Source organism: Argiope bruennichi, chromosome 2, assembly GCF_947563725.1.
Source record: "Argiope bruennichi chromosome 2, qqArgBrue1.1, whole genome shotgun sequence".
NCBI lineage: Eukaryota > Metazoa > Arthropoda > Arachnida > Araneae > Araneidae > Argiope > Argiope bruennichi.
The window spans coordinates 59360646-59386831 of record NC_079152.1 but is presented as its reverse complement, the minus strand read 5'-3'; the positions used below and the strand labels follow the sequence as shown (position 1 = coordinate 59386831).

Here is a 26186-nt window from a genome sequence, read left to right as displayed (position 1 = left end):
TAACAAATTTTAACGAAATGGCCGAATGTGGCGCGAACAGCAATAGCGTAACGGTAGCAAAAGAACCACCGAAAAATTGCCAACCTCGCAAGACGCTACATGACTGTATATCAAAGTTTAGCCCAATAGGCTCGTACAATAGTGATCAAATAAGCACTAAATAGTGAACAAATTATAAGAACATCAGTGCAATTAACGTTCACTAGGCTCGCTTGATCGTGCACACGGCGAATTTTGAATAATATTGTGTCGAACTCGAAAAAATAACCCTCTAGATTTACAGTTCATATTACCATGAGAACAATATCGAAAATTTAGTTTTTCGAAGTTATAAATTACTTCATTGAACTTGAACTTGAATGACGTAGGTTATACTTCATTTTCCTAAATAATAATGATGGCACATGTGCTAAATTTTAAGTTCAATTCAAAGTATCTATATTTTGTGTGAAAACAGGAAGAATACAACTAAATCTTTTAGAATTTTTTTTTCTGCATGTTTACAAATTGCTCGATAGGTAGGTACTCTATTGAATTGTGATATTCGTGTTTGGATTTTGTTAACCCAGCACAAGCTAAGAACCCGTTCAGGAGCATATGCCGAAAAACAAACCTCAATCCTTCCTCAATTGAATGAACTCTTTTGTCGTTATTGGATAACAACCTTTGTTGCCCAAATATTCCATCCTCATCTCATTTCAATCAATCAATCAATTGATAGGTAGGTCCATGTCAAGGAGGTCTATAAACTAAGAGCCTCTTTATTGCTGTATATCCCATGCTCTTTACATTCAAGTCAAAGAGGTCCATTTGTATCATACTTTTAATAATTTCTCAAATTGATTCAAAGTAACAATTTTTCATAAGAAATTACAGATATTAAAAAGTAACTATATAAGCATTACTTTCTACATAATTGTATTCACACATTTAAAGATTTTTCAAACAAGTCCTAAATTTTAATATGAATTATTTTCTTATTTATTCTTTTATTAATGTTATTTAAAACAGTTAATGGACAGAATGCAAACTATTTTTAAATAATGTATATGAAATTACTTTTAATTTTAAAGGATCCAAACAATATTTCAGCTTTATATTAATTTTTTCAAGGATTAGTTGAATATTATTCATTGAGATTTGCTGAACTTCGACCCGTGTTCATATTATTATTCAATTTAATTAATAGTCCATGTATTAAATGAAATAGTTTAAAAGTTTTATATACATTTATTATGGCTACTGGTATGAAAAGAAAACGTGTTGTTCTGAGTTTGAAGCAAAAATTAGAAATTGTCAACAGACTGGATAAAGGTGAGAAACTTACTGCTTTAGCTAAGGAGTACAATGTTGGCAAGTCAAGTGTACTGGATATAAAAATGAGGAAAGACTCTTTATTGAAATATGTATCATCTTTTGCAAATGCTGAAAACATGAATATGAGAAAAACTATGAAAACTTCATATAATAAAGAGCTTGATCAAGCAGTTTTTGAATGGTATTTAACCCATACAAAAAAAGGGAAAATTTTATCTGGTCCAGATATATGTAATAAAGCATTAGAAATAAATAAAATGCTAGGTGGCTCTTCAGACTTCAAAGCCAGTTATGGCTGGCTGAAAAATTTTAAATACCGTCATGGCATTATGCCAGTTTCTGGTAATGCATTAGACTTACAAGTTGATGGAAATTATTCAGCTGAACATTTCACACAATCTTCTTCTGATAATATCTGCAATACATCTTTTGCCTCAAATGATACAACAGTAGAGGCTTGGCCTCGAAAGAAGAGAAAACATGTAATGTTGAGTTTAAAAGATAAACTTGATATCATAACTAGACTTCATAAGGGTGAAATGGCTGCAAATTTAGCCAGAGAATATAATATTGGAAAATCTACTGTAAATGATATTAAAACGAAACAAGATGCTTTATTGAATTATGTGAGTTCTTTTCCAAATTGTGATAATATACACCAAAGAAAGACCATGAAGTCTGCATGTAACAAAGACTTAGATCGGGCTGTTTATAAGTGGTATTCTGATTGTATTGAGCATGGCAATTTTGTATCTGGTCCAGCAATTTGTGATAAAGCATTAGAACTAAATAAAGAATTTGGTGGAGATCCAGAATTTAAAGCTAGTGTTGGCTGGCTACAAAACTTTAAAACACGTCATGGCCTTCATTTATCTATAAATGATAATGGAAATGAAAAAATCAACAGTTTCAATCCTCCAGATATTTATCTGGAAGAAGATGATGCTAATTCTTCTGAATGTGATAGTGTTCATTCTAGCCAAAACAATATTTGCTTTCCTAATTGTGATGTTATTTTAGATGTTCCTGATGAAAGCAGTATATCATATTCAAATGACAAGGAAATTTCTTGCAATGACACTTTTGAACAAGCATCTGATAGTAATGAACTGTTGCTTGCATTTAAAACTATTATTGATTGGACTGAAAAACAAAAAGAATGTTCTTCAGTTGATGTGATAAATCTTTTAAAACTTCATGAGTTAGCATATGTGAAAGGTTAGAAATAATCTTTTACTTATTATATTTAAAATGTTGTAGGAGAATTTTTTTTTTTTTTGTATAATTTTTGAAATGCATGAGCATGATGAACATAAAATTTTAATCTATGTTCAATTTAGAGAACTTGTATTAATTGTTTATTACTATATCATTGAAACAGATTTTACAGCCAGTACTTTAGAGCCTCTTCAGCATATAGTCGAATTTTTCAGCTAGTTGCCATTATATGGCGGTTGGATTCTATAACTTTGCAATCTTATCAGTTTATTTTTTTAAATATGATACAAATTTGAAGTTATAGCAGTATTGTCTATAAGTTCAATAAATTTTGAAATATATGACATATATGTATGATTCAAAACAAACACCATTATTTGTTTTATGAAAATTTAGTGAAATTCCATATATCTGTTTATGTAGAGAATTTTCTTCCAGATCTAATTTGCATTCTAATACAAAATTTTAGGTGTTTAAAAATCAAATCATAAATTATCATTAATGTGAACTGAAGCAAAATCAGAGCTACAATGTTATAGTTTGAATGTATTTTATTTAAACATTTAATGCAATTTTTCTTTAGTTTATAGTTTAATCATTAGTCTTTAATAACAATCAATTGTAAATATTGAAAATTAGTATCAGTTTGCATTTTAAAGTAAACTTCTTAGATAAATGTTGATTTATTTTATTAGTAGATAATACATCTACCAGTAAGACACAGTTTGTTGTACATTATTAATTTTCTTAATAAGTACTGCAGTATTACTTATTTTGGCAGATGGAAATATTTGACTTTTCTTTAAATTTCTTTATGCTAGGCATTGATTTAATGCTAGGAAACTTCAACCATGTTAAACTGTAAAGGATCTTGTGGTTGATTAGATTGTATATGTCAATTCTACTTAATGCTGTGTTTAAAGAAAAAAAAATTAATTTATGATACCTTGCATAGCATTCAAAACAATTATTCACTTATTTCAAAAAGTAGTTGATATTATTCTATATCCGATTATCTTCCACCTTTCCTACTCTTCATTCCTATGCAGAGCTTTTGAGAAATAATGAAAATCATATATTCTTTGTGCTGTTATTTCACATTTGAACATCTTATCAAAAATCATACATCTGCTCTAATTTTTTTTTTTTTTTTTATCATTATTATACAACCATCTGTGAACTTCCTAAAAAAAGTTGACATTGTTATATTTTGTATCTTTTTTTTAACATGGCTTTAATCTTTTTTTCTGTAGCTAGTGACAATTCAGTACATTTAAAAGCTTGAAAACACACAGACTTAACAATACATAGAAAGCTATATGCAATCTCGCTACTGGTATACAAGATTCTGTAATTTTTTTATATGACCCGAAACTTCTGATAGAATTATATAAGCAGCTTTAATTTAAAATATAGAGTTTTGTTAAAATATTGATATTTAAACTAAATTCTGAACAAATATATCATTTATTTTTAACTTTTCATGTAGACTAACTAGTTTTTTGTCAATTTTGATACTCAACATCATTCTTATTTATTTGTAAATGCACTTGGAAATCTATTAAAAAATTATAAAAATTCACAGAATAAGTATATAAAAAAGTATGTTTGATTCATTTTAAAAGTTCATTTTTTTTCAGAGTTGAAAGCTATTCCACCAAAATAATTGACTGTTTGGTGTTAATTATTAATTTACACCAAATTTAGAAAAATAATTGATTTCTGAAAGGTTTATGTGTTAAGATTACATTAATCCTTCATTGTACGCACACATAAATTTTTTTTAACATTAGCATAGGCACTGCGTCATTTTGACCCCGAATTGTCAGGCACTTACTCCTTATCTTATTGGCTATTTTTATAAAAATAAAATATGATTTGTCATAAGAAAAACCAAAATTGAATTTAATCCTTTTGTTCCATACCTTTTCTATATTTAATTTTTCCAAATTCTTTTATTTTAAAACTTTTAATATTAATAATTTATTAATTTAATTGAATTATATTAATTTTTTTAAATACATAGTTTTTATTTCTGTTAAAAATATTGAAAGAATAAGAAATCTTATATTTTAAATATTATTGACATTTGTAATTTTGAAAAAATAAGTTTAAACAAACAAAACACTGTTATCATTTCTTATTGAGATAAAAATTTTAACCTAAATTTCTTGACAGTTTATTCATATTATAAGATAATGCATTTTATTTAAGATTTCGCTACTTTTTTCACAAACAAGGAGATATTTTTGGTCAGATATTTTAAAGTATTCAGAATCTGCATTTTCTTCTAATTCTGTATCGTGATCATTTTCCAAATTTTCATCAATATCTGATGAATCTGAGCTGACATTTTTTGTATCAATGTGAACACTTGCAAGATCTCTGCTGCTCAAATTCTTATGATGTTATTGCCGTAACATTAAACGTATGTTAAACATTAGCATTGTAAAGGTCAATTTGACTCCAAACCTTTGGCAAAAGAAAAAAGAAATACATTATTTGATTGATTTCTTCTATTCTAATCTTTTCCTATCTCCCCATGAAGGGCATAGGAAGTAACAGGTGTACAGTTTTATGAATTTCTAAATAAAAGAGAAAGGATGGGATAAAAAAGACCTTGTGCATATGCTGATGGGTTAATATTTGTTTAATTATATATATTGGTTTACTAACTAGCTTTCCTGATACTTTAAATAAAAGTGGTCACTAATTCTGGTACAGCAGTGCTTCTTATTTTTGTTTTTATGGTATTTGCTTATTAACTGCATGCCATTGGCAAACTTTAGGCTTAATCATATCTGATTGGCAAGCATAATAAATTGACAACTTTGAAGATTTTATGGCTATTAATTGTGTGCATACAGTTAATGCACAAATACCAATATATATATATATATATATATATATATATATATATATATGTGTGTGTGTGTGTGTGTATGGAACGTCATATTATGATCTTGCAGTCTCATCTTTTATAACTGAAATTCTCTGATCTAGAAAGATCCCTACAAATCTGTTATATAATTCTTGGTTAAGTTGACTATCGGATAATTTTTTGAAGCCACGAAAAGAGATTTAATTAGATAAGTATTTCAAAAGTTATTGTCTTGTGGTAAGTTAAGTCAAGAAACAAAAATGATACATTTTGAATGCCTCATATATATATATATATATATATATATATATATATATATATATATATATATATATATATATATATATATATATATATATATATATATATATATATATATATATATATATATATATATATATATTGAATGTAAATAAGTCAGCCAATAGCTTCATTAAGAAAAAAAAATCAAACAAAAAAGCTTGAGTACATAAATAATTTTGCTTATTTTATTCTTTGTTAATTTTTTATCAATACTTAAATAACAAATGTTGGTTTATACCTAGATATGGAAGGTGGTTTGAAAAAATATTTTCTGAGTAAAAGATATATATATTTATATGATATCTTTTTTTTTTGTTGTAAATGGTGATATTCTCCTAAGCTTTCTGTGAAAAGCGTCTTATTAAATAAGATTTTATATAAAAAAATGTATATTAATTTTTCCTAATATAAATGGAGCATGTTTTTAGAATATTATTGTGCTCAATGTTTGAATAATGTCTTGATATATTTCCTTTTTTATATTCTTGTACATTAACCACATACCATTGGCAGAATTTGTGGTTTTTACTGTTTGTCATTGGTGAACATAATCAACATCAATTAGCCTGTTATTGATAATTATTCACTGGCATGCAATTAATACACAAATACCTTGTTTTTTTATTACAAAATGACATTCATTAATTTATCTATGCTTATAAATATGTACCTTATTTTATTGTAATTTTATAAATTTTAATTAATTCTGCAGGGATGGCTGTTGCATTTAGTAGTGACGATTCTGAAGCCATTAATCGCAGAGTTGATATAGCTAACGATGAAAGAAGAAGTGAATCGATTTCTGTTGAAGAAATGTATGAAATTGATAAATGTGTCAAATGGATAAAAGATCATGATTTTTCAAAAGTAATATGCATTTTAAAATTTTTTGGTATATAAATTTTTATAATTGACTAATCTTAAGATATTTAATTAAATTTATATTAATAATTTAATAAATTATGTTTCATTATGCTAAATAAAATTCTGCTGTTTTCACTGGTTTTCATACAAAATTTTTAGGGTTATTATCAAATAAATCAGTTTTCACAAGCATCAACTTACAGAAATTATTCTTTCTCTAATGATAATACCTTATGAATTTTTTTGTCCGGTTTTATTATTTTTTGAATCTTATTCCAAATTATTTTGCAAAATCTCTTAACTATTGATTAGAACATCCACAAAGGAAGAAAAAAAAAAGGATGTTGCAAAATTATTTTTCAAAGGTTATAAATTTTTTCAAGAATTTCATCATTTTCTGTATAAATTTATCATTTTAAAAATATTTACTATTTGTATATATTTATTTTTTTTAAGTCTTTCTCTTGTATGGATGAAAGCTGCTGTGAATGGCAAGGGGTGAATTGGGCTGTGAAATTCATTTAAAATTGTTTCTATAATTTGCTAAGAAATTAGGATGAAAATGGCAATGTGCCACTGTTTTCCTTTGCTGTTCGATTTGATTAGACCACTTGATTCGATTTGATTTGACCGCTAACTATCTATGAAGCTTAAACTTATACACTAATAGATGATTTTTTTTTTTTGCTTTATATTTTTACTGATTGATTTTGGATATATATGAAGTTGTAAGTATTGATGTTTTCAGTGTGATTTCAAAGTGTATTGACAGATTTTTTTTAAAAAAATCATTTGACTTAGTTTATTGTTGCTATTCCTTTATATTTTACCTTGCAAAAGTAACAGTATTTGGTTTGGAAACTACAATTTAAAATTCTTTAGCTGGATACCTTTAAGCATAATCGATTTCAAATATCTCTAAAATTTAAATTTTAGAGATTACCAAATACATTATAAAAAATAACACTTTAAAGTTTAAGAACAGAAAGATAAAAATATTGAATAGTTTCTTGGATAATGCCTGCCTACTTTATGCAAATAATAGTATAGAATACTTTTTTCAGCTTCAGTAATATAAATTGAAGGGCTTAAATTATATTCAAGACCAGAAAAATAAAATCATTTTTTTTTTTTTCCATATTTGTTATACAATTGTTATTTTTATCGACTAATTATAGCTACATTCTACTTTTTGTATTTCGGATTATAAATTATTCTGTTATATTAAATTTTATGCTTTACAGATTGCTTTGCAATTTCCTGATAGCATGCTGGGTGATGCTATGACTGTTTCTTTAACACTTGGCGAAATGACTGGAAAACAAGTGTTTGTACTTGGTGACACATCTTATGGGAGGTTAGTTTTCTTAAAATGCAACTTTTTTAAAACTTGTCCAGAAAATAATTATAATTAATAAATTTATTTTGAATAATTTTTAATTATAATATCTGATCAATTTACTAAAATGATGTTGCTGTTATTAAAGTTGGCAAAATATGCAACAGTATGAAAAAAAGGAATCCCTCCCCCTTGTGGAGATGTAGTAGGGAAGATTATGGTGCTGTGATAAACAAATGAATATGATTATTTATCTTTAAGTGGTTTTTGTTCATGGCACACCAGTAAACTTTTAGAGTAACTGGCCTTATTTTACAGAACAAAGAAATTTAGTTTCTTATATAAATAATAAATTTTTCACATTATTTTTATAATTTTAAATTATTTATTGTTTTTTAATAAATCTTTTTTTTTCTAATTTTATGTTGATGGGTTTTTTTATATAATTTGTTATTAAATAATGGTATTATATCAAATTGTATGTGACACTTTAAGAAGTTCTAAAAAAGATTCTTAATCTTCTTACATATTTTATTTATTCTAAATTTAAAACATCCAGTTTCATTTGATTGTTTAAAAAAGTTAATTTTTTCTTTGTTGCTTGATTCTTATAAAGTATAATAATTTTTAAAGTTATTTCTTGCATTATTTGAGAAATGTGCTACAAATTTTTTTTTTTAATTTACAATAAAAAATCACAAATTCAGATATTTGAAGAAACATGCTCATAAAAATCAAAATTCATTCACAATAGAGCATAAGTTATAATTATATAAGTGCATAAACAGTAGAAATTGCGTAGCTCACTAATATTTTGCTATTTTTAATTCCTGAGTCTGAACAAAATTTCTAAAGGATTGTCTGCCTTTTAATCTCTAGCAACATGAAGAATTAAAATTTTTAGAAATTTCCTCTTATCTTGAGAATCGACTTGTGTTGGGATTTCATCTTTTTCAAACAAGAATTTTTATCATCAAATCAAAACACTTCTCTCTTCTTTGAAGCCATTTCATGATACAGCTGAGGATGCATCTCCCTAGAATGGAGCCAGTTTGGCATCATGTATGATTTAAGGCTTTGTAATGGGACTTCGCCAGGTTGTAACTTTGGACTCAGACCTTAGTGTCGGATTGAGTTCCAAAATCAAAAACAGTCTCATTTATAGCACTGCTTCATCAGTTGCATTGTGTCTTTTCAATCAAACACTCATTTGATTTATCCATTCTCAGACAAATTAATGTATACTTTTTAGATATACTTCAAATCATGTTTATTTTCCTCAAATTTGTTTGTGAGAAGTTTAGTTTCTGAACAAAAAGTCACATGGCAGGCAAAGGATTCTGCTGATAACAGTTTCTGAAAGAGTACAGCCATTTGCTTCTTTCTGAGCATTTCTATAGGTCAGGGGAAGCATTGATATATGAGTGTTGCAGTTCATCTGATTCTTTGAATAAATAGGTTGTGCAGGTTAAGATAATGTAATTTACAGTTAAAAGTCATAAGTTCAAATGTTAAAAAAAAGTATGCCTATAAGATTCAATCTCAATAAAACAGGCTATAAATATATAATAACTTTAATTCCAGATATTAAAATGCTCACTGGCTTTATTGCATTCAGTACTTTGGCAATTTCTGAAATCTTAATACCTTCCACTTAAACTCCAGAGTAGTTGTCTCTTTTATAGATAGTGTGACAGGAATTTCTGGAAATTTCCCTGTATTTTGAAAACTAAGTTTCTTCAAGCCTCAAGATGTCTCATTTCCCAAACAAGCAGTGGGGGCTAAATTCAGTTGACAAATCATTAAGATGCCACGAAGTCTAAATTTGCTGCAGCATTGTACTTGCACAATAAATAGAGAGCATTCTGATTTGATTCTATGACTTCAAAATAGCAAAATCAGTTTAATTATTGAGCCTTGATCTCTGTCAAAGTTTTATTTCACTGTGTTTTTTAAACGGAAAAAGGGGCAGGCAACCATTGATGGCATTTGGCCATGGGATTCTGTCAAGGGTTTTTCTTATTGAAAATATACAGTGAAATTTATTTTTAAGTTTCCTCTCAAAAATGGATTTCATGTATCTTCAAAACAGAATATGTAATTAACTATTTGATGATATGTTTTTAGTATAAAGATTTATTTTATTATGCATAAAAAAAAAGGAATTAACCCCAAGAAATCAAGTGAATTCTCGTCCTTCAGTTTCTTAGGTTTACTTGGAATTACTAAGATAATTTTCCTTGATAAGTGCATATAGTTACACAAATTTCTGTCATATTCACCTTTAGTTACAGGCAAACAAGCTAATATTCCAACTTATTTGTCTGGAATAATAGCTATGAAAAATTTCAATTAAATAATTTATATGTAATTTTATTTCAACATCCTCAATGGCAAAGTATTTTTGAATTTTAGGCTGACAGATATTTAACTTGTACTAATGTATATTAGAGGCCTTGCACTGTTCAGTGCTGTGCATTCTAATTTTTTTGTAATCTCACCTAAAATTTAAATTTCAGATGAGAGATAACTAACTTTAACTAATTCGATAACATAACTTTGCTGAATCAAAAGATATATACAAGGATAGAAAATAGAATCATTCAGTGTTGAAGTTTTTTGTCTGCTATTGAATATGGTTCGTAATTTTTATAATATCTCAGATGATTATTCAATTAAAAAAAATTATTGCACTGCAGTAAGAAATCAAAACTTAAAGCTTAAAAACGCAATGATATATTTTTATATTTCGAAGTAGATTTCAAGAAACAGCAACTGTGTGTAAAAATTGACAGTATTTAAACATCATTGTTTATTTTTGAACTTAAATCTTAACTGTAATTAGCACAGAATTCAGAAATTAAAAGTTTGATTAAAAGCATGTTTTACTCAAAAACCTATTCAGTATGGAAAAATAAGTTGAATCTTCATACTTTGATCATCAGAAATAGAAGAAAAGTACAAAATAAAATGTTTGTAATAGCAATGAAAAATATTTAAGTTGATTGCATTGATGAAAAGTATATTCGAAAAAATCTTTTACATTAATTAAAATTAGATATGTTTAAATTTTTATAGCAATTAATTTGCTATAGTTAAAAAATAATTTTCTTGAATTTTAAGATTTTAATTTTTTTTAACTGTAGTATTTTTTGAAATTATGTTCAAGAGATTTCATAATTAATTTTTTAAAATTTATTGTATATTTAAAATTTCACAAAAATGTTTACATTTTCATTCTTTAAATATATTCAAACTAAATTTGGAATCTTTAGATCCTTAGAATGATTTTCTCTATAAAACTTTAATTAACAAGAGCACAGACAGAAGAACTTGAGTGAATATACTTTTTAAAAAATTTAAGAGACAAATTTAAAATGTTTAATATATTATCCTTCTTTTTTTCATTTCAGTTGTTGTGTTGATGAAATATCTGCTGAACATGTATTAGCTGATGCTATTATTCACTTTGGTCATTCCTGTTTAAGTCCTACAAAGCGTTTACCGGTTTTATATGTGTTTGGTAAAAAGGATATTGATATTGAAGATGTTACAAATGCTTTCGAAAAGATCTTTTCTGATAAGAAAAGTTCTGTAATTTTACTTTATGAAGTGATGTATTCATATGCTATAGGTAAGGACACCTTGCTTCAAAAGCTTTAAAAAAATTTATACTATAAAACTATTTTAAATACATATTTAGATTAAAGTGTATGAGTGTGTATATATATATATATATATATATATATATATATATATATATATATATTAAATATACATATATATATCAATAGTATACATATACATATATATATTAGATAATCCTAAATATCATCAGTTGCTAAAAAAAGAAAATTTTATTTTATACTATGTAAAACTTAAAAGTTATTTCATGCATATTTATTTTATAGATCATGCTTAGTGAAAACTGTATTTTACAGTACATTTAAGTAAAATTTATTATAAATGTTATTTAATGCCTGTTTTCAGATACTCTAACAGATAGATTAAAGGAATATGATAACCTGGTTGTGTCTCGATTGGAAATTCCTGGTGAGAATTCAACTATCTCAAGTGATTCAGAAGTAAATGGAAAAGCTGTCATTACAAAATTACACAGACATTTTCTGATTCCTTCTGAATTATCATTAAATGATTATAAAGTTTTTTATGTTGGCTCAAGACCTGTGACACTTACAAATTTCATGTTAACACTGAAGAATTGTCTGTTTTACTCATATAATCCTGTCCTGAAGCTTGCACAAGTTGAAACATTAGATGTCAACAAACATCTAAAGAGACGGTATTATTATATTGAAAAAGCCAAGGATGCCAATATTATTGGTATTCTGGTTGGAACTGTTGGAGTGTCAGAATATATGTCAATCATCAAACATTTAAAGGAATTAATAAAACAGGCTGGCAAAAAGTCGTATACTCTCGTTGTTGGCAAATTAAACAGTGCAAAATTGGCAAATTTTGCTGAAATTGAAATATTTGTTAATATTGCTTGTGTTGAGTCATCTTTAATTGAAAGTAGAGACTTTTATCAACCAATAATTACACCTTATGAACTCGAAATTGCACTAAATCAAGCCCGAAAATGGACTGGAGATTATATTGCAGATTTTGCTGAATTACTTCCAGGTAAGAATTTCCCTATTGATTAAGGTATAAGTTTAACTTTTATATAATAGTTTTTTCCCCCTTTTATTTCACACCACAATGAAATTATTACTGCTTCTTAATAGAGTTGATAGGGGGCTTTTGTTGCTATTGGGTAGAAAAAAAAATTATTATGGAATTGAGACTCAACTTTTTCTCTAAATTGTGAAATTATGCCAATTAATTTAGTTAATTAAATATATAAATTAATAGTTTAGTTTATAAATTATTTTTTCTACTAATGAAATATTTTCAGGTGAATGTTGAATATGCATAATCATGTATTTATTACATTTTGTTGTAGTTGTGTTAGTTTTTATATTAATTAATAAAGATTTTTTTTAAGATCTGATAAATCATTTTAAAGATATTTATAAAACTGTTTTTAAAAGTATGAACAATTTAAATTTGCAATGGACCAATTTATAATTGAATTGTTTGCATAAGAAAATCAATTAATCTAAGTAAAATTTTATATAATACTGAATGTTTACTTCAGTTTCAAATTAACAACAATTTGTTAGTAAAAATTTTTTATCTCATTTCATATTTAAATTTATTTTCAGTTTGAAAATGAATTATAATTTCAAAAAAAAAAAAAAAGCTGTAAATTATCGAATAAAATGGAGGGCATATAATTTGTAATTGTTAATACTTGTTTTACTAATTTAATGCACTGAAATGTCCTTATGAAATATAATTCTAATTAATTTGAAATTATAAATAAAATTCAATATAGTTATTTATTAAACCTATAATATTCATGATACTAATACATTTACTTTGCGTTAACAAATGTAATTGCAATATGTATTCAATATAATACAAATGCGTATTATTAAAAAATGTTCTTTAAATTCTTCAGATTTAAAGAAAAATTTCATTTTTAAAATAAAAACATTGAAATACTTTTTTAAAAAATTTCTTCCTTAAACATTCTTTAAAATCATTAAAATGTGTTAAATTTATTTTGAAACTAGAATATGGTAAAGAGTTGGTATGATCCCCCATCATATACTTCTCTATTCTTTTTTTGACCTGAGATAAAGTAATCAGTTAGCAATATTTGAAGGGATAAGCAAATGTGATATTTTATTCTGCATAAAAAGAACATTTGAGAAAATATAATTATTGTGAAAAAAAGAAAGAAAAAAAAGTAATAGAAATTAATTTCTGAAGTTAATATTTTCTTTTGACATTTTGTTGAAGTAATTTAGTTATCAAAAGAAAAAATTGTTGCTTGCTTTAAAGGCAGCTATGTTTATTCTGTAGGAAAATATCAGTTTATATATGTGTATTCATATAATCAGTTCATAAAAATATAAACATATATGTGTACAATGATTTGGTTTATCGACCAATGGATAAAAGGTGTATAGATCCACTGGTTTTAAGGAATACCTATAAGGCAAAATTTTAATGTACTTATGTTACTTTTCTAAATAAATATGGGAGGTGGAAAAAGGATCCCATCACCCAGATGTCTTTTTTACTTGTTTAATCACCGATTGTCATTGGGTGAGACAAAATCATATCATATCCAGGACACTAGTTACCATCAAGATGCCACTCTGAATGCAATTCTGGTATTTGTTCAGCATTGTCTGTTTACTTTTAGATTCTTTATTTACTCATAGTTCATAGTACTATTTTAAATATCTGTGGTGAATCGCATATAAGCCAGTAACAGCACTTCTGCTCGAACAGCTGTTTTAGCAAAATCGGAATGTTACTGGACTGCTAACCTTAAGGTCCCAGGTTCTATCCTCACTCGTCCCAAACCTGCACATTGGGGACCTTGGACACTGAACCTTCAACCTATGTACAGCTGTTGTGGCGACATCTACCCGCAACTATAGTCGCCAGACTCACTTGGCACAGCAAAGTCGTCAGACTCACGTGACGCAGCAACCCCAAAGCCGCCAGACACACTTGGTGCATTAGCACCCACAAACTCTCGCCATAATGCTTGGTGCTACTCAAATAAGGGTACGGCCCATTAAGACAACAGCTACTACTCAATACATCACCACTCAACGCCATATCGTTTGTCTCCCCTTCGCCTCACTGGAGGGAGAGTACTGTGGTGAATCGCATATAACCCTGTAACAGCGCTTCTGCCCGAACAGCTGTTTTAGCAAAATCGGAATGTTACTGTACTGCTAACCCAAAGGTCCCAAGTTCTATCCTCACGCGTCTCAAACCTACACATATCTATCAATTCTCTCTAGTCAGTATATATGGGATCGCATAATAAATGGGATTAATTGCCTAATGATTATAATTCTAAAAACAACAACAATTAAATTGAAAACTATTGCATTGAATTGTAATTTTATCAAAAGAACAAACACCGAGTGAAAAAAATTAAAGAAGTTTTTTTTTAATATATCATTAATAATTTTTAGCATTTAATAAAAATTATTTCAAAATATTATATAAAATATATTGCAAAATAAAACTTTAACTGAACCATCAACAACTAAACAGATTCCCCCCCCCCCCCAATTTTCATCATCAACTTGACAATTTCTTCACTTTGAAGTATAGATAAACAATTACTTATGAATCTTTTACTTATATTATTGTAATTATACTTTTTTATGTGCTTTTTTGGTAAGAGCAGTTCATCAAAGTTGATTGATATGATTAAATTAATCTTATTAATACTGTTGTCTTTGGTAACTATATTAATGTTATTAATAAAATCATACTGATCAGTTTTTATGAGTTTCTTTGAAAACATGCACATTGATATTCTAGTTTTAAAAAAACTTTATAACCTTTGTACACTGAATGCATTTAGATGAAATTTATCAGTAAAATAGTGAGAAAATTTTAAGAATGCTGACTATAATACAAACAAATTTATTCTAGATCTTCATTGTTTGATTTTTTTTTTTTTTTTTTTTTTTCTTTTTGTTATTTCCAGGCAAGAAAAATAATAGTTCGAGTGAATTAATAAACTTGACTTGAAATTGTATTCAGAAATTTTCCCAGATGAATAAAAATGCTTATACATTGAATTGAAAATATTTCTAAATTCTGTAAATAATCTTGAATTTTGTAGATATTTCAAAAGTAGCCTTCAAATTATAAAATGTTCCACATGCAATTTCTAAAATTATTCCTATTTCTCCTAATATCGTTTTTATCTTAATATCTTGTGAAAGATTATTTAGTGCTCTGAATTTGTTTTCAGCTATATTCAAATGAGCATTTTGGTTAGTTAATGTGGCTCTTTTCTTTCAAAGATGCAGTGATAATTTTGTTGTTAAAGAATGGTCTCAATTAAAGTTATGCAAATTAAAACTATTGGGTCAAAACCCAAATTTGTTTTAAAGAAAAATTCTATAAGATCTGTTATAATATGATAAAAATAATTTGATTTTTGTTGAAATTTTATATATTAATTAATCTTTTATAATTACAAATTCATAATTACTTATTAATTTTTAAAATTTTTTTAAGCTTTTATCCCTGGTACTCTATCATTACTTTCCCAAGCTTTTTCTATTGTATTTGGTACAGCAGCAAATATTATATATAATGTAAGCTTATAGTTTTCAATTAAAAATAAAACCAGTCAAAAATTATATTATGCATCACAATGTGTGGTGTTTGTAAATTAGAAAGAAAGTACTTGTTTGGTAAGTCACCAACTTTGAAATCTACAATGGGTAAAATTTATTATCTATTCTCTTCTCCAGAATATGAGAACATTTCTGTTCTGAAATAATATTATCTTTTATTGTATTCTTCTAAAAAATGGATTGAATATCTAGAACTATCTATAATCTTTGTTTTATTTCATATTTTAGAGTTGACAACATTAAAATAACAATTATAGAATTTTATCAAATGATCAAATACGGTGGTGTATCAACTCCTAATTATATCTAATGTATATATATGTAAATATGAGCTGTTAGTATTATAAATGGGTATTCTAAATATATAATAATAGATGCTTATAAAATTCTGACCATTCATCCATCCAAAATATGCTGGCAACTCCCAATTCACAACCATTCACTATTAAAGTATTTGTTTGGTAAGATGCAAACTTTCACCTCTAAAGTGGATAAAATTTTCTATCTTTTCTCTCCTCCCTTCTGAATGTGAGAACATTTCTGTTCTGAAATAATGATATTATCTTGTAATAATGTTTTTCGATAATAACATGTATCAATGTAAATTAGATAAAACTGGAGAATTGATGACTAATCACTGTTGGATCTTAACTGAGAAATGGCACCATGTAATCATCACCATCACTATAACAATCATCATCATTCAGCCAATTTTGTTAATACTGATAAAAGCAAACATTTAGTTGTAATTTTGTTGATACTTATAAAGGCAGATGCTTAAATATAATTTTATTAACAATAAAAAAATCAGCTATGGCTATAATTGTTACTATACATGTTTTTGTTTTTCCCCCTCTGTTTTAACTGTTTTTATTCGCTTTTTTGGATTTCATTAAATAAAATTATACAATCTAAATTCATCTCATCTTAAATGAATGCAGATAGGAGATACTTAATCTGAGTAGCATGAAAATTTTATTGATCTAATATTCCTGAAAAATGCATTTAGCAATGGATGCAGTATGTCAAATTCATAGTTAATCATAATTATCTAATCTGAATTAATTTTAAGAATGTCGGTTTCTAACTATTCCAGATAAATGATTTCTTAGCATCTAAATTTTGGAAAAATTGTTATTCACTTCAATTTTGTAAACCTTAAGTTTGTTTAAGACTTTCAGGAACTGTGGTTTCTTATGAAGCTATTTCTTTTGTACCCCCCCCCCCCCCTCCTTCCCCCCTTCTTTGGTAGTTTATCAATAAAATGATATGTTTACTCTCTACTAATAATCAAAATGAATATATATGTTGGTGCACTTCAGACCTGACCAGCTGGCCTAGGGCTACCAAACTTGACCCAGATATATTTTAGAGGTTGGGAATGTGCACCTCAGAGCAATTTTTTGAAATTTAATTAATTAATTAAAAATTAAACCAAATTTTGACATAACTCTTGAAAATATTATTGCACAAAAATGATTTTTATTCCATTTTAAATTTTGAAGATTGTCTTTTAGATACCTATTTAAGAATAATGCTAATTTTTCCTGGATTGTGGCAATTTTAAAAAAAAAAATGCTTAAAAAAGGCTTAATTTTCAATAACATATTATATTATTGCCAAGAAATTTACATCATTTTCATTGTTTCATCAGATATTCTTTTGATTTTCATTTATTGTTAAAAGCTGAGAAAGAAAGATTCTGTTTAATATCTATATAACTTCCCTAATGAATTAAAAAATGAAAAATAGGTGAACCCAATAAAGAGTTTTAATAGCACTATAATGTCATGGGACTGGTTTTCATTAAAAAAAATTTGTATATTGATATTATAAAAGTTCATATGTAACTGTACGAAGATAACATGACTTAAATGCGTCTAACAAAGCAATGGCATGCGATGCTGTGGTGTAGTTGGTTGATAGAATCACCGACATGAAGTTTTGCCTTTGAGACTTGACTGTAATTAAAAACAATTAATATGCCCGGCAATCCAGCTAGTATTTAATAAAGATAGAAGATGTCAGCTATAGTTCCAAATGTGTTTATAAATGAATCAGCTCTATTTACAATAGCAAAAATAAACGAAGTGCGTTTCTGAAAGATGTAAATCAAGTTTGCAATATTTTTCCCAGGTTGTATTAAATAATTCTTGGATGATCTTGATGGAGTAACATGGCATGCATTTTATCTTATTTTTTTATTTATATATAAGACAAGTTACTTTCTTTTTATTTACATTTGTTTATAATTTGTTTCTCTGATACAGAAGCATCATCTGATTAATGGTTCATAAAACGTATACAGTTGAGATTCATTGTCTTAAAAACTCATTCAAGAATATTATTTCATGTCTGGTAAAACTGTATTTTTATAGTTTAAATATACACCAATATAATTTTAAAATATATTAAAAGTGGGCACGTAATACGAAATTGTGATTTCCTTTGTAATTGGAGAGGAGTTTCATTTAGAAACATTATTTTTTGCCTTTATGCCATGCTTTACCATGAGCACTGATTTAAGTTTTTCAGTGCTGTGTCTTATTCTTTTAAATTCTAGATATGGTAATATTGTAAAGTGTTAATGGGCTTTCATATCTTTATTACAATTGCAAATGGCTTAATATGCATTTGCTTGATGTTTCAGCTAGCAACATGGTGAAAGAAACCTGGAAATATTACAAAATAAACTTATAAATAAGGTTTTGAAATAAATGCTGAAAGTGTTGAAATTCCGATGGGCATACCGCCATTTGAGATATGTTTTCTTTTGTGTATATATTATTACAAAAATTAATTCTTTAATTGTAGGAGCCGCAAGTTATATTCCTTCTGAAAAAAATACTGAAATAGAAAGCGATGTATCGTTAGTTACTGGGAAAATTCGTCGTATAGGAGCACCTACCTCAAATGAAGTTAATGATGATTCAGCTACTTCTCTAGTCACAAGAAACGATATGAAGTTATCCGCTATTCATTCAAATGCTGCAGGTTTGTTCATAAATATACTATTTTTTTATCAGTCCCTTTATTTGCTTTATGAATTAAAATACAAAATTCACTCCAATAATCATTTTCAAATTCCCTGTTGGAAAATAAAACCCCAGTACCAAGGAATTGTGCTAGGTAAACAAAATTCGGTAGTCATGTTTGCATGTCTGAAAAATGATATCTATTCAGATTTGGTATTAGCAACGCCACTATGAGCATTGAAATCACGTTTACTTTGAATATGCAATTTAAACTTCATGGGCGTTATTTATCTTTTACATTGGAAGTAACATTGTGAGGATAGATAATGATTTCCAAAATATCTTTATGAAAGTAAAAAATTCAATAACAGCAGCTTACTGAGTTTGAACAAAGCCATGCTGCTGAGTTTCAAGAAGTGGAATTTTCTTTTCGCTGTATTACAGAAGGTCTGGACGAGGAATATATCAGTTGTGCTTGTTTATTGTCAGCAGTTTTCACGGAAAAGATCAAAATCCAGCATTGCATAAGTCACTATGGAATGGAGAAACTGCTGTATTCAACCCGTGGCTGTGAGGCATCATACTGAATCTGTATCAGAAATCCAGAAAACAGAGTATTTATTTTAAATTCTTTAGAAAATTGGCGATTGGCTTATCTTTAATTTGTTTTTTGCTTTATTTATTTTCATGTTGCCATCCTCTGATTTTGGATAAATTTGTGCATAATTCAGAAGTATATCGGTTTCTTGGCAGATAGAGATCTGACATTAAAATATTACCTATTCACCAGAGCTGATTTTTGGGATGGCAGTTTTTAACCAAGTACTTTTTTTATTTCTTTATTATTGTAACACTAAAATACGTTTGTTAACTATTTCTTGTAATATTCCAAGATGACGAACTTTTGACGATTTTGCCAAATTTTTGGTACGATTTTGTCGTGCTTGACTTGAAAGCAGACATTAATCTGTAGTCTTACTGATATAGATCTTAGTTTATTATTCAATAACATTCGCAAACAATAGTAAAATGTTTTCATAGTTTGAAACTATAGTTGTTTCTGTATTTTATTTTTCATCTGATGTTATACTTTTTTTTCAGAACTATATACAATTCATCATCTTCATAATATATGAGAGCTTTATATAAATCTAAAATCTGCTTATGTAGAAAAAAAGTTGGTATTAAATACTTTTAGGTTTAAAAATGTTTGCATATTTTGTTGATTTTTTTTTACTTGATTGTTTTGTTGATAAACATCTCTGTCATTCTAATCTATGAATTCATGTAAAAAATTTTTAATTAATTGTTTTTGCCAGGTGAATTCTTAACACAGAAAAGTTGGAAAGGATTGGAACAACATCTTGGTGAAACACCAGTTGCTGAAATAGAAGAAGGACAAAAAGGTATAGCATCTAAATATGAAGATGAAAAATTGTGATGACAATTCTTACATGTAAAATAAGAAATAAGATTCAAGAAAAACTTTCATCTTGTAAAATAAATATATTTTTACAATGTAATAAATTATTTTATTTATAAGTATTATATTTGATACATGCAGAATAATATTTAAACTTACTTTATTTCTTGATATTTCATCTATATTGCTTTATTACTTTCTTTGCTCTTTGTGGAATTGCAGCAATAATTTCTTTTTAAGTGAAGGGATTCCTCTCTAGGACAACTGTGCAACTGACCTTGATTAATACAATTAAGAATTCCTTAAAGTAAACCACATAAATCAAAATTAAGAATTAAGAAAAATAATTGTTATGAATCCTCCAAAGAATAGAAATTTAAATCTAATGAATTTTTCACCTGAGACACAGAAGTTACTTCTTTCCAAATTCATTTATACATTAATTTTTTTTAAAGCTGAAATCCAAACAATTATTTTCACAAATAAACTTATCTAACATCAGTTAGATAAAGGTAATTTTTTTTTCTTTTATGATTTCAGGTTAACAACGAATTGCTAGTAATGAATTAAGTATAATATTTCAACTTTGAAATTCCTAAGTGCACAGATTGAATTTAATACTGCAGTACTTGTTGGAGAAAAAAAAAATGAAATGAATAAGATTTTCAAAAGGAATGTTTATTACAGAATTCAGTTGAAATTGCAATATGGTTACTGTAAAATGCATTCCTTATAAAATGAAAAACTTCAGCAGACTACATCAGAATTAATCCTGTTCATAATGCATTTTGTGGAAGTCAGTTGTCTTACAATCTGTTTATGTTTTTAATAGAAATAATGAAATTAAACTTCTAATATGCTTCTTTCGGAATTATTATTTACAACTGATTGAATGGATTTTTTATTCTTATATTCAAAATTAATTTACATTAAATTCAGTTTGCATATATAAACAAATATAAGGAAGTACTTTAATTTTGAATTTTATTTACTTTTTACTGGCCAATTACTTTTTGAGCATTTTATCTTCCAATTCTCAAGCATAAAAAATATTAGACATTAAAGTATAAAGAAAAGAAAATTTCATATAATTTTTATGATATTTCTAATTGGAAACATTGCCCATTTTTAAACTTATATTGTGATAGCTATAAAAAATAGAAATGTTGGTGGTCAGATGGAGTTAAAAGCAAATTATAAAGGTAACCCTTCATCTCTCCAAAGAAGCCAACAATGCTAAGTCGTCAATCAATATAGCTGACCAAATAAACAATGTTGTAAAATAGTTATTATCAGCCATTTTGACTTTTGTGACTTGGCATGGCATTGTTGACATATCTGGTGAGGTGAAGGGGCATACTAAACTAGATTTCAACTTATCTTTTTCATTCCGTGTTATGTACAGGGTGTTCATTAATTATTGTCGGGGTTTCCGTACCTCATAACTTTCGAATAAAAACTTGGCATGGCATTGTTGACATATCTGGTGAGGTGAAGGGGCATACTAAACTAGATTTCAACTTATCTTTTTCATTCCGTGTTATGTACAGGGTGTTCATTAATTATTGTCGGGGTTTCCGTACCTCATAACTTTCGAATAAAAAATATTACGCAAAAACCGATTACGTATTCGTAAATTACAACTCAAAGAATTTTATTAATGATATTAAAGTGTAACGCTTGCACAATTTGCACTTTGTAGACATTCAATTGAAGGCGATTATGTATTCGTAAATTACAACTCAAAGAATTATGAATACGTAAATTACAACTCAAAGAATTATGTATTCGTAAAGTACAACTCGAAGAATCGCCTTCAGCTTGCACTTTGTAGGCATTCAATTGAAGGCGATTATGTATTCGTAAATTACAACTCAAAGAATTATGAATACGTAAATTACAACTCAAAGAATTATGTATTCGTAAAGAATCGCCTTCAGCTGAATACCTACAAAGTGCAAATTGTGCAAGCTTTACACTTTAATATCATTAATAAAATTCTTTGAGTTGTAATTTACGAATACGTAATCGGTTTTTGCGTAATATTTTTTATTCGAAAGTTATGAGGTACGGAAACCCCGACAATAATTAATGAACACCCTGTATTTCTGGCTTCAATTTTTGCTATAATGTAATGAACATCTATTCTACTGCGATGTTCAGCTGTTAATTTTTGGCCATGGCTGATATATATATCCAAAATTGCTGTAATTCGTGAAAAGGCAGTTACAACTTTATCTTTAGAACTTCAAATGAGTTAATTTGTCATTTTTGACAAAGTTGTGGGTTGATGTATATAAAAGTCATATTTAGTGCAAATAAATTCTACTGTCATTTCTAATAATAAAGCTATGACAGTAAATGTTCATCATGTATGAATTAATGTTTTGTTCTTATTTAATTATATAATTGAGATAATAAATGAGCATTTCCAATAATCTGAGATAAATGATGTTGAAAAGATTCCTAGGAAAATGAAAGCGATTTTTATTAAGTATCGGGTGCTTAATTCCTTTTAGGCAATTGAATGAAATGTCATTGGCTCCTATTGATGAATGTCTTGTTTTTTAAAGAGCATGTCTGACTTTTTTGGGGAATAAGCACAGAATGACTAAATCTGATCCTTGTGCCATAAAACTAAATCAAACCAAATCCTTCGGCAACAAATAATTTAAGGACAATATTGAATCTTCAATAATATTGAGAGACTGATGTGTCACTAAGACTTAAAATTAATGTTAGTCTCTCGCAACCATGACAAAAAATTAAGTTTCCAAAAACATGCCAAAAGCTCCCCTCCCCATCTTGGATGGATACAAGATACGGTAACAAATAGCTTATGGGAGGAATTAAAATCACAATAATATGAAATAAAGTCATGGAAGCGATGTAAAAGTAATATTGATTTTGCATATTTAGTTTTCTCCGCACACATAAAAAAATCTAATGAATGCTTAACAGTGAAAATACCTTTAAAATTTTATGGTAAATGCGAATTTCCAATTTACTGCTTACCATTTCTAAAGATTCGACCGTAATATGTAGATTATTATTATTGAAATGAATGAACTGGGATTTTTAGCTGCAAAGGCTGTCATCCCCTAACGTCAGAGAGTTGCAGTTTCTATATATCAAAAAACTTCAGTGAGCGAAAAAATATTTAGTATTCGACGGATTCGGATTAGAGACAATTATTGTTGCATTTCAGCCGGGCTCGTTCTGAATCTGACGTCAGTTGGATGGTATCGCTGGCATTGGCAGCCTTAGGCTCTGTATTTGGTTTTAATAAATTTCTTTAACTTTTTTAATTTAATCAGAATGCTTATTATATATTTTACATTAATTTTTCATTTAAATAACTTTGTTAAAATTTATTAGGATTTTTTTTATTTACTATGACTCACAACTGCACGGCATTCACATTTATATCCAGTATTATTTAACCATACATTTGGTGTTATAAATACTATAAAGGAACATAGTGAAACAAACAAGGATCTGAATCAAATGTATTTGAAAAATGCAGGTGCTATTCATATTTTATGATTCAAAGAAATTTCATTTTTATAAAGTTATTTATTTTCCTCCAGGATAATAACAGCAATGTTTTTAATCGATCTGTTTGTGCCACACACCCTCTCCCCGTCAACCAAGTGTTCCTAGGTAAGTGTTTAATCGGGAATCTGATACTGATCACGTGGCTTCAAAATCAGATGCCTATACAACAGTTGAAAACGATCTGCCCAATGGAAATGGAATTTTTAAAGCAGATTTGATTTGGCGCGCAAGCAAAAGCAAATTTTTCTCAGCGCATCAGCGTTTATTTTCTTCAATTTGAACAAATCAGAAAAACAAATAATTAAGAAACAATGAATAACAGTAATTTGATCGTTCAGTTCTTAAAATCTTCTGAAAAAGCGACTCATTTTTGAAAATTTCTCAAAATTTAGTGAATTACATCAAAAACACAAAAGTTTCTCTAGAAATATAGTTTTTTTATTCTCTTCGACGAGGTATTAATCTTCCCCTTAACATCATTAGAAACGATACTATGGACAAATAGGTCCGAAAAATCATCCAAACTATAATAAAACATCAAATAAAAAAAAATTCTGCTTTAAATTTTAAAATTCGAATTTCAAAGTACATTGAGACGTTATTGCGAGTACCTGCGTGGAAATGTTCCATAGCTGTGAGTGCAGTAGATTTGTTTGAACATCGTAAACACATGTACGCGCATACAGTTTCTTTTTACAAGTATAGATTAATCATTAAGGAACTTTAGATTATGTTATATGTTTTATTCCAACGTTTTTGACGTACTTAAAAAAATAACGCCATAGTAACGAGGTTGAAGGTTTTATTTATTATTTTCCACCCTACATTTGTAGTTCTGCCTTAATTTTAGTTTCAATGGAGTAGAATAAAAAGCGGCTACAATATATATTCGGTTTTCTGATATTGTGTTTATCCTCATATCAGCAATGAATCATCAAAAAAAAAAAAAAAACTATTGTTCATCAATGCCATTAGAGGCGGCGACAGAGGTGGAACAGTGGCACTTGTGCGCAGCTTGTAGATCTACTGGAAATTAATTATGTTTGGCCGAACAATTAGAAAGATTATAGAGAATGCATATTTCTTATTTTGATTAGAGAGTGCTTGATGTAGAGGATTGTTTTTCATGGAATACTAACCTTTTTTTTTTTTTTTTTTTTTTTACCATTATAAATTTAATAATTAATCTTAACATTGGCAATTCTCTTAAGAACATAGGCAGTAATTTTCTAGTTTACTAGCAAATCAATTTTTAACTTCAGACACTGTATCTGAGAACTAAGCTAAGTAATAGATTTAAGGAATAGACTATGTTTTTTAAATCTATTATATGTGTAGATGTTGCATTTGCTTGTTGATTACTCATACATAGTGATAGCGCATTTAAATATGGCAGTAAATTAATCAAAAGCAATAAAATGCACCCTAGATAGAATTTCCTACTTAGAATAAAATTGGACAATATATTACAGATTTGAACGAAATTCAATTACTTTTTTTTATCATTTTCTTATTGAAAGAATATTTTTTGTCCTTTAAGAATTAACTAGCACTTTAAAAAAATTATTAATTTGAGTCCAGCCTTATTTATTTTAGCCAGAGTAATTATTTTCAAAAGAAAAAAAAAAGGAATTTAATATAATTTGTTCGGATAACTTTAATGTAAAAAAGCATTCATTAGCAACTTTCAAATGTCAGCTTGTGGCATATGTGATTAATAAGAATGCATTGAAAAAAAACTACTTTTCAAAAATGAAATGGCGCATACTACATCATAGGCATGGTAAATGATAAGTTGCATAGTATTTCTTTTGACTACCAATTCACCGCTTTTGTTTTTGACTAAAAAAAAGTTAAAATTTAAAGAATTTTCTAGTTTAATTTTTATTTTTTAGCAGTTTCTTTCTTACTTACTTATAATAAATTTAAAAAAAATTAATGTATTCAAATAATTAAAAGATTTGCATGTTTTCAAAATTTCTGGAACTTCTTATAGCAATTTAAAGAAATAATGTTGAAAACATTTGAGGCAAATCTGCATGAAAGATTT

General features: G+C 27.4%; 1 protein-coding gene across 1 annotated transcript; it reads left to right on the top strand.

Moving 5' to 3' along the window:
* The first annotated feature begins 1079 nt into the window (after positions 1 to 1079).
* Positions 1080 to 20682, top strand: LOC129961853 (2-(3-amino-3-carboxypropyl)histidine synthase subunit 2-like). The gene is made up of 7 exons (XM_056075448.1): positions 1080 to 2535; positions 6432 to 6586; positions 7828 to 7940; positions 11336 to 11556; positions 11913 to 12569; positions 18995 to 19174; positions 20475 to 20682. Exons 1-7 carry the CDS (start codon positions 1236 to 1238, stop codon positions 20594 to 20596), a joined length of 2748 nt encoding a protein of 915 aa, XP_055931423.1. The 5' UTR covers positions 1080 to 1235; the 3' UTR covers positions 20597 to 20682.
* Positions 20683 to 26186: the final 5504 nt, after the last annotated feature.

What these genes read in the sequence shown, in the direction of transcription:
- LOC129961853 (XM_056075448.1), top strand. Translation starts at nt 1,236, where the DNA reads ATGGCTACTGGTATGAAAAGAAAACGTGTTGTTCTGAGTTTGAAGCAA. An exon ending in GGTGACACATCTTATGGGAG is followed by an intron (nt 7,941 to 11,335) that starts GTTAGTTTTCTT and finishes TTTTCATTTCAG; the next exon opens with TTGTTGTGTTGATGAAATAT. An exon ending in GATGTATTCATATGCTATAG is followed by an intron (nt 11,557 to 11,912) that starts GTAAGGACACCT and finishes GCCTGTTTTCAG; the next exon opens with ATACTCTAACAGATAGATTA.